The following is a 15676-nucleotide window of genomic DNA, read 5'->3' as shown; positions in this document are numbered from 1 at the left end:
TATATATATATATATATATATATATATATATATATATATATATATATATATATATATATATTTTTTTTTTCTCTGCAGGAACAAATGTTTTATAACCTGGTGTAGTATTTGCAGTTGGGGTTGAGTGACGCAATACAATATGAAGATTGTGGTATTTATCTTTATTTATGTTTGTCTTGTTTCATGTAGTAGCACTGCCCTATAATGACACTTGGTCAGGGACTTTTTTGTAGATATTGAATTGTTGCAGAGTACCTATTTCCTGTATTTATATATGTGTGTGCATATGGGAAAGATTTTGTAGTATCTGTCCCTTTACGCACAGCACATTGTGGGTGGGCCCCATGTTAGCATTAGCACACAATCTACCATTACAAGTTATTACAGGCCACCTGGCCCTCTGTTTCTATCTCCTTATAGGTTGTAAATAGGGGACTAGGGACAGTCATCGTACGAGCGGGGGCGCCATTCTCGAACCTTTTTTAGGGTGCCAACCTCCGCATCTAGGTAGGCATCAGTATTGAAAGGTATTTTAGAGTGCGTAGGGAAATGGCACTTATATCTGCACATCTATGTAACTTAATTGTTATATTTCACCAGTGATACTACATTCGGGTGGGGGTAACGCTAATTATTTGCTGAGGCTTTTTTGACTAAAATCACTATTGATGAAGTCTTATCTGGGGAAATTTATTTCCCGTTTCATTAGTCTCCTGGACCTACCCATTTTTTTAGGCTACTGTCTTTTCCTGTAGGGTATATTCTTTTTTGGTAATTTAATAAAGTATACATTTTTATGGGGGTCAAACAGTGCCTACACAAACCATCAGGAGGTGATTGTAAGACTTTGGGCTATGAGCCAGATGTCCAGTTACAGGTGTTCCACTGAACTCACTCCGCAGCTATCAAAAGCTATCATGGTGCAAAGCAAGATGGAATTGGAGGTCTACCCTCTTCAGTGACGAGTCCCACTTTCATCTTGGATACAGCAATATCGGATATTGGTTTGGAAACCACACGGGTAATGCAATGAAGAGGCCTTCACAAGGGAAGGGAGTTGTTTTTCAATACAACAAAGCCAGACCGTATGTAGCTTGCGCTATGGAGAGCATCCTTCATGGCCTCAATATGTGCTACCATGACCTGCAGCGTCTCCGAACTTGTCTCCCATTGAGCACATCATTGGTTGCAATTGCAAAGGGAGCTGTCAGCAGTGGATCTTGTTGACAACCATTACAAACGTCATTGATAGCAGCGAAAGCGTGCAAGTACAGGTATCTCCTACTCGATGCAGAATAAATCGAGATGATTTGAAGATTTTATGATCTCCATAATAACTGACTTTTCCTTCTTGGTGTCGCAATTTCAATGTTGAAGAATGCACATAACAGACTTTCCATAGATAAGATGTTCAACAAAATTAATACACTACAAGTATAATAAATCTGATCAGTAGAAACTGGCACCACTGGCCTAGACTTGGAAAGGTAAATATACATGCTACCGTGTCACAAGTCAGTGATGTAAAACTTACTATGAATTTGGTAATAATGTCGTCTTCGTCCTCCTCCTCCAGAGGACAAGTAGTGTGGATGAAGGGCAAAAAGGTTTCTGAGTAATCAAACAAGTACATGTATAACATGCTGAGCCGCGGCGAGCTCTTCAGAGCGTACAACAGAAAAAGGGATTTTCCAGGGTTTACAGCCTAGAGAGAGAGAAAAAGAGAAATGTAAATGCATTTCTACTGGAAACAACTATATAAGTATTTGCCTCCCAATAAAATAAAATATCACATTGCAACTTCTATAGACGTTTTGATCGCTTATTATATTTTTCCACATCATCTAAATGCTGCTGTTAAGAGATTGACAGCAGCATTTAAATGGTTAAAGCGGGTCGCTCAGCTTTGGGACTAAAAAGTTGGATGTGACTGCAGACTTGCGAATCCTCACATCACGCATCGCACACAGTCAGGATTCTCTGGTGCTGGCAGTGAGAGCGGGTGGTCACGAGTGCGCAAGCAAGCGATTTGTATTGTGACCCCATGTGCGCAGCCTCACTCAAAAAGTGAACTAAGTAAAAATGAGCACATGTAGCTGGCACGTGACTGCATGTGTGACAGTGTACAATATGCTCAATGTGAGGATTCAGCAGTAGGGTGACTGCAGACTTTCAAACCAAACTTGAACAACACCTTTAAATGCAGCAATCAGAGTAGCAGTGGCAGTCAGAAACCAGCTACGTAACGAAGCAGCTTCAGCTCTGTAGCGGGATTCATACTTTCCTAAGCAACCAATGATGAAAATGGACTAAATAGATAATTATGGGGCTAAAGAGTCACTATTTCCTTTTAGGATTGCTAACCTCCATAAGTGCCACTGGAGTCTCTGTGCTCTCCCTCTTTGAAGAGACTTCACCTCGCCTCTCCGTTTGTCACTTTCCTGAAGGAAAAACTTTACTCTTTAGACCAGTACCTCACCCAACAAGCCTCTTACTTTGCACTGATGAAGAGCAAGAGACCAGAAACAGACAATTGAAAATTACATAGTTACATAGTTATTAAGGTTGAAGGAAGACTAAGTCCATCTAGTTCAACCCATAGCCTAAGCTAACATGCCCTAACATGTTGATCCAGGGGAAGGCAAAAAAAACCCATGTGGTAAGAGTAAGCTCCACCATGGGGAAAAAAATTCCTTCCCGACCCCACATACAGCAATCAGACTAGTTCCCTGGATCAACGCCTTATCAAGGAATCTAGTGTATATACCCTGTAACATTATACTTTTCCAGAAAGGTATCCAGTCCCCTCTTAAATTTAAGTAATGAATCACTCATTACAACATCATACGGCAGAGAGTTCCATAGTCTCACTGCTCTTACAGAAAATGGAGGAGTTCTTTAAAATTTGGAAAGGGATTCTGGTTTGGCTTCCTAAATCATTTTGCAAGATTTTTTTAATGGTATTATGGACTTTAAGATTGCTGCTGGCAACAGGTGGAACGTAAGACTGTTCATTTTTTCTTTGAAGAAGGTATTTGCATAAAAAAAAATAATACAAAAAAAAAAAATGGATGATAGACCGAAACCAAATGAAAAATAAACCATCACACAGAAGAAAAAGTTCATTTGTTTGTAGACACAAAACACTGATGTGTGAGTAAGGCCTATTACACAGTTGCGAGGCTTAAGGCAGCACCACAATTTATCAATAGGACTTGTCAGCTTTTCTGACAACTTTGTTTTAGTAAATGTTTGCATGCCCCTATATAATGCTGTAGCACCTTTCCTTAGCCGCCTGCATTGTATCGCCCACATGTTCTTCCACCTAGAAATTTATAAATAAATTGACAGACTGTGTAGGGACTTAGGCTAAGTGCACACGTTGCGGATTCCAATGCGGAATTTTCCGCAGTGGATTTGCCAAATCCGCAGTGAAAAACCGCTGCGGTTTTTACTGCGGATTTGTTGCGGTTTCTTCTGCGGTTTCCTCTGCGGGTTTTCACCTGCAGAATTCTATTGGAGCAGATGGAAACCTGCAGCGGAATCCGCACAAAGAATTGACATGCTGCGGAAAATAAACCGCTGCGTTTCCGCGCGGCTTTTTCCGCAGCATGTGCACTGCGGATTTTGTTTCCCATAGGTTTACATTGTACTGTAAAACTCATGGGAAACTGCTGCGGATCCGCTGCGGATCTGCAGCAAAATCCGCAGCGTGTACACATACCCTGAGAGTACCAGACTGTGTAGGGACACACACTAGACTGGCGATGGTACCAGACTGTGTAGGGACACACACGACCGGCGATGGTACCAGACTGTGTAGGGACACACACTAGACCGGCGATGGTACCAGACTGTGTAGAGACACGCGCCAGACCGGCGATGGTACCAGACTGTGTAGGGACACGCGCCAGACCGGCGATGGTACCAGACTGTGTAGGGACACACGCCAGACCGGCGATGGTACCAGACTGTATAGGGACATGAGCCAGACCGGCGATGGTACCAGACTGTGTAGGGACACACACCAGACCGGTGATGGTACCAGACTGTGTAGGGATAAGAACCAGACTGGTGATGGTACCAGGCTGTGTAGGGATAAGCGCCAGACAGCTGATGATGCCAGATTGTGGGGACACTCCTCTTTCACAAGGTAAACAGTAACTCCTAGTTTACATATACACTCACCGGCCACTTTATTAGGTACACCATGCTAGTAACGGGTTGGACCCCCTTTTGCCTTCAGAACTGCCTCAATTCTTCGTGGCATAGATTCAACAAGGTGCTGGAAGCATTCCTCAGAGAATTTGGTCCATATTGACATGATGGCATCACACAGTTGCCGCAGATTTGTCGGCTGCACATCCCAAAGATGCTCCATACAAGGCAGGATGGATCCATGCTTTCATGTTGTTTACGCCAAATTCTGACCCTACCATCCGAATGTCGCAGCAGAAAATCGAGACTCATCAGACCAAGCAACGTTTTTCCAATCTTCTACTGTCCAATTTCGATGAGCTTGTACAAATTGTAGCCTCAGTTTCCTGTTCTTAGCTGAAAGGAGTGGTACCCGGTGTGGTCTTCTGCTGCTGTAGCCCATCTGCCTCAAAGTTCGACGCACTGTGCGTTCAGAGATGCTCTTAGGCCTACCTTGGTTGTAACGGGTGGCGATTTGAGTCACTGTTGCCTTTCTATCAGCTCGAACCAGTCTGCCCATTCTCCTCTGACCTCTGGCATCAACAAGGCATTTCCGCCCACAGAACTGCCGCTCACTGGATTTTTTTTATTTTTTGGACCATTCTCTGTAAACCCTAGAGATAGTTGTGCGTGAAAATCCCAGTAGATCAGCAGTTTCTGAAATACTCAGACCAGCCCTTCTGGCACCAACAACCATGCCACGTTCAAAGGCACTCAAATCACCTTTCTTCCCCATACTGATGCTCGGTTTGAACTGCAGGAGATTGTCTTGACCATGTCTACATGCCTAAATGCACTGAGTTGCCGCCATGTGATTGGCTGATTAGAAATTAAGTGTTAACAAGAAGTTGGACAGGTGTACCTAATAAAGTGGCCGGTGAGTGTATATTTTCAGCAGAAATAACAGAACGACACAATGCATGGTTCTATGAAAAGATTACTGGTTAGGGTCCTTATCCTGTGGACCCATGTGATAACTCGTTGAGCATGGCTATGTAGTTCTTTGACAGACAGAACACACTTGGGAGACAATAACAGTGAATGGCAGACAGAAAACAGGTGGAGGAGGCCTGAGGACTGCGGCACCTTCATACTAATGATCTTGGGACATGGACGTTCCCTGATAACATTATCTTGACATGTTTCACCGACATACAGTGAGGTTGACAGATATGACAGGAGGTCTCCTGAAGCTGTAATACAGTTGCTGCAGAGCGGCAGTAACCATGTCTGGTGCCAATACAAGAAAAGAACACGTGCCTAATCTTTACTTGTACCAATATAATATAATAGATAAGAACGTTCTATACCTTATATTCCCACAAATTCTGGGGTGGCTTCACCCCCAGTGTTTTAACTCTCTCCAGCTCCATGATAATGGCTTTCCGGTGACTGTTGCTCTGTATACTGTACGGCTCTTTAGAGAATTCCTCCTCCGCCAGTGTCAGCAGGAGCCTGTTTCATAGAAAGATCTGTTAGTAGTGATTAAAAAGGCGAACACACATACATCATGGCATTCTGGAGAGAAATGTGCTGTCCAGTGTCAGAAAGCTTGATCTGACGTGGCAGGACATGGGTCCTCCAATAGGATATTGATCCAAAAGACAACTACAACACTAAGCTCCAGATTAGGTGCATCTTATGGATGAGCCATTTCTGGGGAAGCTGAGGGGTGATATTGGTTGCCTGGGAGGGGGACAATATCGCTGGCCCCTTCCCAGGCTATTAATATCAACTCACAGCTGTCTGTATTGCCTTTGCTGGTTAGAATTTATAAGGGTGGCCTACAACATTTTTTTTTCTGGAGTCCACCGTAAATTAACCAGTAAAAGCTAAGCAAATAGCCTGGGAACCTTTTGGGATATTGTCCCCTTAACCAGATTAGTGGGCTTTCCCTCTGCTGGTTATTAAAATTACGTGGGAGCCCACGACATTTTTTTTCCCTTCATTCTTTAATCTACATATGATGCACACAACGTATGCCGAATACAACTCCCATCATTGTCACCTGGTTGTGCTGATCTCAGGGAGAGCTGGCGACAATGATTACAGCAGTATTCAGCACCTGGTGCCTGGGAACAGTGCAAACTGTATGGCTTCTCAGGCGGTGGTACGTGTCACGCTGATGACACACGGATGTCATCTGTGTGCCACACGCATTTTGCCTGTGGGGAGTGTAAAAAAACTGACATGTCTGCGAGTTTGTCACACGGACACAACACAATTTAATACAATGGGTGGGCATGTGTCTGTAAAAAAACTTGTGGGGGCACCGCTAGTTTCTGAAAGCAAAATAATCCTCTTACAACGCCTACTGACAGTGCGCTCTCTTAGTGGCTCCTAACTTCTAATCAGAGCGGGAGAACGCGTGTACTGTCATTGTGCACATCGAACAGTGACAACAATGTACTGAGCATCCGTCAGAACTGACAACCGATGCATGCTCAGAAGGAGCAGGGACTAGCCTAGCCTCTGAAACAGGCGTCACTGATGACGCTTTGTCTCAGGCTGTCTCATGATGTTTCTTCAAGTATCTCTTCATGCACTGGAATTCTCAAATGAAGCAGTAAAAAAAAAAAAAAAAAAATAGAAATAAAGAAGTTAGTGCAGTGAGGGAATGGTAGGGACTTTTTAATTAAATATTAGAAAATAGATTCGATTATGGCATTAAATCGATCGGTATTTAGAATGAAAATCACTGTTTTGGATCAACCCTTTAGGGACTGAACAAAAAAAAAACAACAAAACCTCATGCTGTGTACAGCATGTTATTTTACATTTCTGCTGGCACACAATATGCAAGATGTCAGGTAAGCAGTCACTCAGCAGCAGTGAGACTGGCAATTACCTGCCATGTTCCTAGTGAATATACCGTATTCATTTACAACAATAAAGCGACACCAGTATTCTCACCTTCCATTAACTCTTCCTAGTAAAAAGCTCTCTTTGTAATGGGAGGCCCAGGGACCTAACTGTTCAAGCCAGAGGACTACTTCTTCAGGAGTCCATTTAGACACCGGTTTGTGGACCAAGAGGTCATGTTCAGATTCCCGACTGCTCCAATGATACACCAGTAATACCACCTGCGGTACAAAGACAAACCATATAACGAGAACACAGGGGATACCCAGCATCTACTTGGCTGTGATTCACACAATAATTGCTGTGATCTTGAATATACAGAATGACCCAAGATGTACAGTGTTAAAAGATAAAATCTGGGGCGCGCAGTGATTTAGGCAACCACCATAATTAGCATCAAAAGTGGTTGTCCACCTAGGAAGAAAATTTTCTTTTTTACTTGTCGGCTGAAAATCATTTTTGCTATTGGGTTTCATTAAAAATGTTGCATTGCTTGGCTTCTACAGACTCTGGGTTGCACTGTGTATTGCTTACTGTAGAATGAGGAATCTAAATTCATCAGTGAGCTCCTTCTGTCAGGGGGGTTTGACGCTTTTTGTCTGTCTTTTGCTAAGCTTTTATCAGCAGATTTCTCAGCATAGACCATATAAAAGCTGAATGTGCAAGAAAACAAAAAACCCTATAAATGCAAAATTTTTAATGAAACCAAAAATTGCAAAAAAATATTTTTTATAGTCTAAAATACATGAATTTAATGGAAACTGTCTTTGTAAATCTCTACATTCCTGACCATGCACAGTAAGCTTGGTGTACACTACATTGGTAAACTGCGCGTGCCCAGGGAAGCAGCGGTGACGTAGGACCAGGCAGCCATTAACACCCGCTCTGCAAATTTCACGACTGGCTGTGTCGCTGCCTTCCTGGGCTTGATCAGATCAGATCAGATCAGCGATGACTGCACACTAAGAGGCAAGATCTGAAAAGAGTCACCAGTGACGCCACTTGTGCAAATTGTGATACTCAGGTGCACAGGGGACGTGATGACAAGATTAGTGGGATGAGCTGTCTGGGGAAAACAAGGTTCACTCAACCAGTCACTCACTAATTATCGTATCACCACCGCAGTTATAAAACGCTTTGTTGGCACTACTGTCTCTTTCCCCACAATCCTGTAGAATATAAGCCTGAAAGGGCAGGGTCCTCTCCCCTCTGTACCAGTCTGTCATTGTTAGTTTTGTTTACTGTAAGTAATATTTGTATTTTGATGTAACCCCTTCTCATGTACAGCACCATGAAATTAATGGTGCTAGATAAATAATAATATGCGGAAAGCAACAAGACAATAAATACTCGAGTATAAGCCAACCCACCTAATTTTACCACAAAAAACTGGGAAAACGTATTGACTCGAGTATAAACCGGGTCTGCCTGTGGCTCCTCTTCGCCGTCCCGGTCTGCCTGTGGCTCCTCTTCCCCATCCCGGTCTGCCTGTGGCTCCTCTTCCCCGTCAAGGTCTTCATGGCTCCTAATCCCTATCCTGGTATGCATGGTTCCCCACATAAAAAAATAAACCATCCTACTTACCCTCCCTCCGCTCCCTCGTAGTGTCTTGTGCCAATGCCAGCAGCTGCTTTATGCTCGTAAGCAGCGCATGGCAGGGACGTCATGCGCTGCTCACAAGCAAAGCACAGCTGTCGGAATACTCATGCTCTCCACGCTGGAACTATATGCGTGGAGGGCAGCGAGTATTCATTGTTATCAGATAGCGTGGATAGAGTGAGCCGCAGCCACCAGGCTGTCACGTGTGTTCGATATTTATGAGAAATGAATTTTCACTTCTCTCCACTCCCATGGGAGTGGAGAGAGGTGAATATTAATTTCTCTTAAGTAGCGGGCACACGTGACAGCCAGGTCGCTGTTGGAAGTCGGCGGCTGTGGCTGACACTGTGCACACTACTACAGAGATTTAAATATTCACTGCCAGCGCAGTGAATATTCATTTCTCTTTAGCAGCGGACACAGGCTTTAGCCGCAGCAGCTGCCTCCCGCCTCTGTGACCTGCTGCAGCTCCCCTTCCATCTTCTGGACCCTGACTTGAGTAATAGCCAAAGGGGAGAGTTTTCAGCACAAAAAAAAAGTGCTGAAAAACTCTGCTTATACTCGAGTATACACAGTAATAAATATATGATAATGTATGGGTGGTCTGGGGAAGCTGTCATTTTCCATTTAAGTTTAAAACAAATTGTCCTTAAAGTTTGATAAGTCTTTTAACCCCTTTCTGACATCGGGCGCAATAATATGCCGATGTTGGACACCCTCCCTTTGATGTGGGCTCTGGCGGTGAGCCCACATCTTTTCCGGCACATGTCAGATCTTTTGAACAGCTGACATGTACAGCTAACATTCGCGGAAGGAATCACGATCCTCCCACAGCTGTTAACCTGTTAAATGCCTCTGTCAAATTCTGACAGCGACATTTAACATGTGCTTCTGGCAATCATGCCGGAAATCCCACCCACCAGCGCCCGTGTCACATGACCGCAGGTCACCTATGGGTTGGCATGACAACCAGAGGTCTCCAACAGACCTCAATGGAGGTCAGCGCTCATAGCAAGTGAGCAATTCTGCTACACAGTAGAGGCGATCGGGTTAAGGCAGCTTCAAGTCTCCCATGGAGACTATGGAAGCATGCTAAAAGTAAAAAAAAAAAGTTTTTAAAATAGGTATTTTTTTGTGTACTCACCGTAAAATCCTTTTCTCTGAGCCACTCATTGGGGGACACAGTACCATGGGTGTTATGCTGCTGCCGCTAGAAGGCTGACACTAAGTTTGTTCATTTCAATGGGCCTGACTAAGACGTCGTGTGCACGTGCCCTTACGATATGTGTTTAGTCCACCATTTAAGGTAGGGTGGACAATGGTTGCCTACTTAGTACAAATGCGATTGATCAGATGAATTCCAAGAGATCAAAAACAAATAAAACTGATCTAAATCACCATGTGCATAGCTTAGAAATGAGGTATACTAGGTTAGAGGGTCACTTACTGCAACTCCGGTTAATGCAGTCAGCACCCCTGAGAAGAAGCCACCTCCACCTCTCTGTTGGTTAGCCCGCCCTTCCCTGGAAGATGATTGATTCTGGTCATTCCCATACTTATTGAAGGCCTGTAGGGCCCTGGCAATTTCAGTACTCTGCTCAATGTCCTCATATTTTTCTTTTATTGTATCAGGAAATAATTTTTCAATGACATCCCTGAAAAATAAAAGTTCAGTGAAAAGGTTGTTACAGGAAGACAGAAATTATGTAACAGTACTCATTTCATAAACTAATTATATTTTAAAACAAAGTCTAAAAACAACCCTACTGAGATTCAGAACAAAACCTACTTTAAACATATATGTTCAGCCTTAAAAGGGTTGTCTGGCCTCAAGCTACAAGTCTGCACTTTGCAAACATCTTTCTGAGGAATCTACTTATTTGGAGTACTGGTGCTGGAAGTGAAAGTCAGCACTTAAAACAACACATATGCTGATCCTTTCACTGCCATCATCCATACTCCACAACAGTCTTTTCTGGATCCATTAATAAAGAGATTAGGAAAATTTTAGAATTTTCCATGCTGGATAAAATGAATAGGAAAAAAGTTTTTGTTTCTTTTAAAATACAATAATAATATTTTACTTGGCTTCTACTTATGCATATTTAAGAGCCACAGGCATTCAAGGAAACGGGTTTAAACTATTTATTTGGATGGCACAATCTTATATGCCACTACTAACAGCTCATGGATGCAAAAGTTGGTGGGATTACCACCATAGTCTGATGATGATCCAATTTCCTCAAATATAATTATTTCACAGTGATTTTTTTAAAAAAAAAATTATATTACAATTCCGTTGAATCGTTGGCTCCATTTACCTAAGAAGTATGTTCACTTTGGGAAAGCCTTCCCACTTGTCACGGCATTCAGGACACTCCGTCTTCTTTGAAGACACCCACCACAGGGCAAGACAATGTCGGCAGAAGCTGTGCCCACAGTTCAGGGTGGTGGGGTTCACCAAGATATCGTAGCAACAATTGCAGGAAAATTCACTGACTGAAATATTCCGGTCTAATTTTGGACCCGAACCGCCTTCGCTTTCGGCACTTTCTATCTTCACATCTTCCTCCATGGCTGCCGTGTGCAAACTGTCAGCCACGCAAATAAGAAAACCGGGTCCTCCAAAAAATCATTGAAATCCGATTGTCGTTAACCCTGTAAAGAGACAGAATGTCATGATTGGGAACATTCAAAATACATACATGAAAGCACTGCCTGCGTTATGTATTAGGACTATTAGAAGTCAAAAGAGATCCTAAAAACCACTGCAGATGCAATCAACTTAAAAGTAACCTCCAATAAACATGAAAAAAAAGTTTATTTTTTCATAAATACGTATATATACCATTTTTCAAATTTCACCTTAAACCCCCCCCACATATTTGGCACTACCAGAAAAGCAAGCAAACTTCCAGGGAGCGACTTAAAAACCTCATACAAAGTAAGTGTAGAATTTAGATAGGGCTGCTCTGTCATTTACTTCTAATCTGCATACTGGAATCAAGTCACTTCAGTCCTTTACTTCCTCCCTGCTGAGACAGACACAGGTTGCTAGAGAATAAGGCTACTTTCCACCCCTATGGGAAGTGGAGCCGCATATTCATCACTGTAATGAGCGATACCACGTGACCGCTCATACAGGACAAGCTGCGACGCTGAGAGGAAGCATCGAGGGAGCAGGGTGAGTATTTTATTTCCAGCGGGCAGGCGCACAGGGGGTGGGAGGGGGTTGGTTACCAAGAACTTTATTTAAACCGCAAAAAAAAAATAAAAAAAACAATGATTTTTCATTCCTTCTCTCCAGCGAACGCTGCTGGAGAGAAGAAATGAATGGCGGCTTCAGCACCCAAAGCAGGGGACAGCGCTTACTGTAGCGCTGTCTCCTGCATGGCACACGGACTGCACTCGGACAGCATCCGTGTGCGGTACGTTTTTTACACGGACCCATTGACTTTAATGGGTCCGTGTGATCCGTGCGCTCCCACGAACACTGACATGTCTCCGTGTTTTTCAAACGAACACACGGTCCGTGAAAACACGCTGACATGTGCAGAGACACATTGATTTTAATGTGTCTACGTGAGTCAGTGTCTCTGGTACGTGAGAAAACTGTCACCACACGTACCGGAGCCACTGACGTGTGAAAGAGGCCTTATATAACTGGTACCTGCCTCTAACAGCAGCGATCAAAACAGTATTTTAAGAGTTAAATGCTTCAGTCAATTTGACAGTTGTAATCAAGTGGCACCATAACGCGACACAGCCATTGCCGTGATCATGTGGTGCCAATGAGACCCCATGGCAGCTGAAGGCCTCTGTTACTGCCATCTGTGTAGTCCCATGAAGACCAGCCACAGGGTGGACTTCATGGTAAATAGTCATTTCTTCTACATTGGGGAAAATAAGTACTTGATACACTGCCGATTACACAAGTTTTGCCACCTACAAAGAATGTAGAGATCTGTAATTTTTATCGTAGGTACACTTCAACTGTGAGGAGACAGAATCTAAAAATAAAAACCAGAAAATCACATTGTATGATTTTTAAATAATTAAATTGTATTTTATTGCATTAAATAAGTATTTGATCACCTACCGACCAGAAAGAATTCTGGCTCTCACAGACCTGTGAGTTTTTCTTTAGGAAGCCCTCCTACTCTGCACTCAGCTTGCTACCTGTATAAAAAACATCTGTCCACACAATCAATAAATCACACTCCAACCTCTCCACCATGGCCAAGACCACAGAGCTGTCTAAGGATGAAAATTGTAGACCTGCACAAGGCTGGAATGGGCTACATGACAATTGGCAAGCAGATGTGCAACAAGGCAACAAATGTTGGCATAATTATTAGCAAACGGGAGAACCACAAGATAACTGTCAATCTTCATTGGTCTAGGGCTCCATGGAAAATCTCGCCTCTTGGGGTAAGGATGATTCTGAGAAAGGTCAGGAATTAGCCTAGAACTACATGGAAGGACCTGGTCAATGACCTGAAGAGAGCTGGGACCACAGTCTCAAACATTACCGATAGTAACACACTACACCATCATGGATTAAAATCCTGCAGGGCACACAAGGTCCCCCTGCTCACACCAGCACACGTCCAGGCCATATTGAAGGTTGCCAATGACCATCTGGATGATCCAGAGGAGGCATGAATTGTACCTACGTTAGAAATTACAAACCTCTCGATTCTTCGTAAGTGGGAAAACGTGCAAAATCAGCAGAGTATCAGTGGATATACCCTTATCATATACAGGTGGGGTCTAGATGATGGATATTCAGCATATGACCCTGTGGTGTACGAGATGCCAGCCTGCCCTGTCTGCAGAGAAGAATGCTGGGTCCGTCAGATTAGGCAGCCCCAGCTGCACTCCTGGTGATGGGCACAAGTCTATAGGTAATAAGCACAGCAGTACAGGCTAATGGTTATATTTGTGCCAGCATGCGGGCGGCCGACCATATGGCAGAACCCAGCTACACTCCTGGTAGTGGGCACCAGTCTTTGGGTAATAGGAGCAGCAGGACAGGCTATTAGTGCTGGTTATACGTGTGCCCAGTGTGCGGGATCCCACCATATGGCAGAACCCAGCTACACTCCTGATTGTGGCCACTGGTCTTTGGGTAATAGGTGCAGCAGGACGGGCTACTGGTGCTGGTTATACGTGTGCCGGATCCCACCATATGATAGAACCCAGCTACACTCCTAGTTGCGGGCTCCGGCCTTTGGGTAACAGGCACAGCAGGACGGGCTACTGGTGCTGGTTATACGTGTGCCCTGTGTGCGGGCACCTGACCATATGGCAGAAGTCACCGGTGTTGCTCAGTCTCCAGGACACCGTGCCTTGTGGTCAGTGGCATCTACCTGGCATGGAATACCCCACCACAGGTGGGCACACAGCAGGTGGGGTCTTCCTGGCACTGAGGGCGAGGAGCCGTCCATCATGTGCCCATACAACACACAGGTGACACATGGCGGTATACCACAGCTGTAGTAATGCCCCAGTGCGCACGCCTGGCAGCTATACATGACTGGCAGCTCTGCTCCATGCTATAGCGGCAGCTGGGCTCCCGGTGCCAACACACAGAAGTCGCCATGCGTGGTGCTCACATGAACGAGACGCCGTTATACTGACAGCCGCCATGCCCTTCTTCCCCAGTCACCCCCGTCACCCCATTACCTGCTCTGGCTTCACTTGCAGCTCCCGAGGGTGCCGCCATCTTCCCCCGCGTCAGCGGATCACTCGCTCTGCTTCCGCCTGACAGCCCCAGCTATTGGCAGTCTTCTGCGCATGCGCGGCACGGTCTCACTAGACGAGGCCGTCTGAGTTTTCCTGCAGAGTAGCGCCCCCTGTCAGTGACTGAGCGTCCGTCACATAACACTGTGGCCCTAGTGTGCCCTGACGGGAGGACAGTCATTGGCGAAGGTGAATACCAGCGCCACACCTTGCCATTATGGCCTCTCTCACAGTGGCAGGGATTCACACCTTGCAGGCTTCTGAGTTTTTTCTCAGTCCTTATGCAACTGCGGTCCCTGATGTTAGTCGCTTCACAGATTTCGAAGCCTGAAGAGATTAACCCCTTCACGCCGCAGCCCTTTTTCGGTTTTGCGTTTTCGTTTTTCGCTCCCCTCCTTCCCAGAGCCATAACTTTTTTTATTTTTCCGTCAATATGGCCATGTGAGGGCTTGTTTTTTGCGGGACGAGTTGTACTTTTGAACGACATCATTGGTTTTACCATATCGTGTACTAGAAAATGGGAAAAAAATTCCAAGTGTGGTGAAATTGCAGAAAAAAAGGGCAATCCCACACTTGTTTTTTTGTTTGGCTTTTTTGCTAGGTTCACGAAATGCTAAAACTGACCTGCCATTATGATTCTCCAGGACATTACGAGTTCATAGACACCTAATATGTCTAGGTTATTTTTTATCTAAGTGGTGAAAAAAATTCAAAACTTTGCTAAAAAAAATTGCGCCATTTTCCGATACCCGTAGCGTCTCAATTTTTCGTGATCTGGGGTCGGGTGAGGGCTTATTTTTTGTGTGCCGAGCTGGCCTTTTTAATGATACCATTTTGGTGCAGATAAGTTCTTTTGATCGCCCGTTATTGCATTTTAATGCAATGTCGCAGCGACCAAAAAAACGTAATTCTGGCGTTTCGAATATTTTTCTCGCTACACTGTTTAGCGATCAGGTTAGTGGGTTTTTTTATTGATAGATCGGGCGATTCTGAACGCGGCGATACCAAATATAAAAAATAATTTTTTTTATTTTATTTTGGATGGGGCGAAAGGGGGGTAATTTAAACTTTTATTTTTTTATATTTTTTAAAACATTTTTTTTTTAACTTTTGCCATGCTTCAATAGCCTCCATGGGATGCTAGAAGCTGGCATAGCCTGATCGGTTCTGCTGCAAAGCAGCGATCATCAGATCGCTTCTATGTAGCTTAATTACAGGCTTGCTATGAGTGCCGACCACAGGGTGGCGCTCACAGCAAGCCGGCATCAACAAC

General features: G+C 44.2%; 1 protein-coding gene across 2 annotated transcripts in view; it reads right to left on the bottom strand.

Annotated features, from left to right (window-relative positions):
* BFAR (bifunctional apoptosis regulator) overlaps nucleotides 1-14454 on the bottom strand; it is a 32172-nt gene extending 17718 nt beyond the window's left edge. For both annotated transcript variants that reach the window (XM_077275176.1, XM_077275175.1), the window contains exons 1-6: nucleotides 14347-14454; nucleotides 10980-11316; nucleotides 10106-10313; nucleotides 7111-7280; nucleotides 5508-5652; nucleotides 1535-1705 (exon numbers count right to left, since the gene is read on the bottom strand). In XM_077275176.1, coding sequence (XP_077131291.1) covers nucleotides 1535-1705; nucleotides 5508-5652; nucleotides 7111-7280; nucleotides 10106-10313; nucleotides 10980-11233 — 948 coding nt within the window. In that variant the 5' untranslated portion in view covers nucleotides 11234-11316; nucleotides 14347-14454. The remainder of the gene's footprint in view (nucleotides 1-1534; nucleotides 1706-5507; nucleotides 5653-7110; nucleotides 7281-10105; nucleotides 10314-10979; nucleotides 11317-14346) is intronic.
* Nucleotides 14455-15676: the final 1222 nt, after the last annotated feature.

Source organism: Ranitomeya variabilis, chromosome 7 (assembly GCF_051348905.1).
Source record: "Ranitomeya variabilis isolate aRanVar5 chromosome 7, aRanVar5.hap1, whole genome shotgun sequence".
Classification (NCBI taxonomy): domain Eukaryota; kingdom Metazoa; phylum Chordata; class Amphibia; order Anura; family Dendrobatidae; genus Ranitomeya; species Ranitomeya variabilis.
The sequence above is the reverse complement of the archived record's forward strand: the minus strand, read 5'-3'. Positions and strand labels throughout refer to the sequence as shown.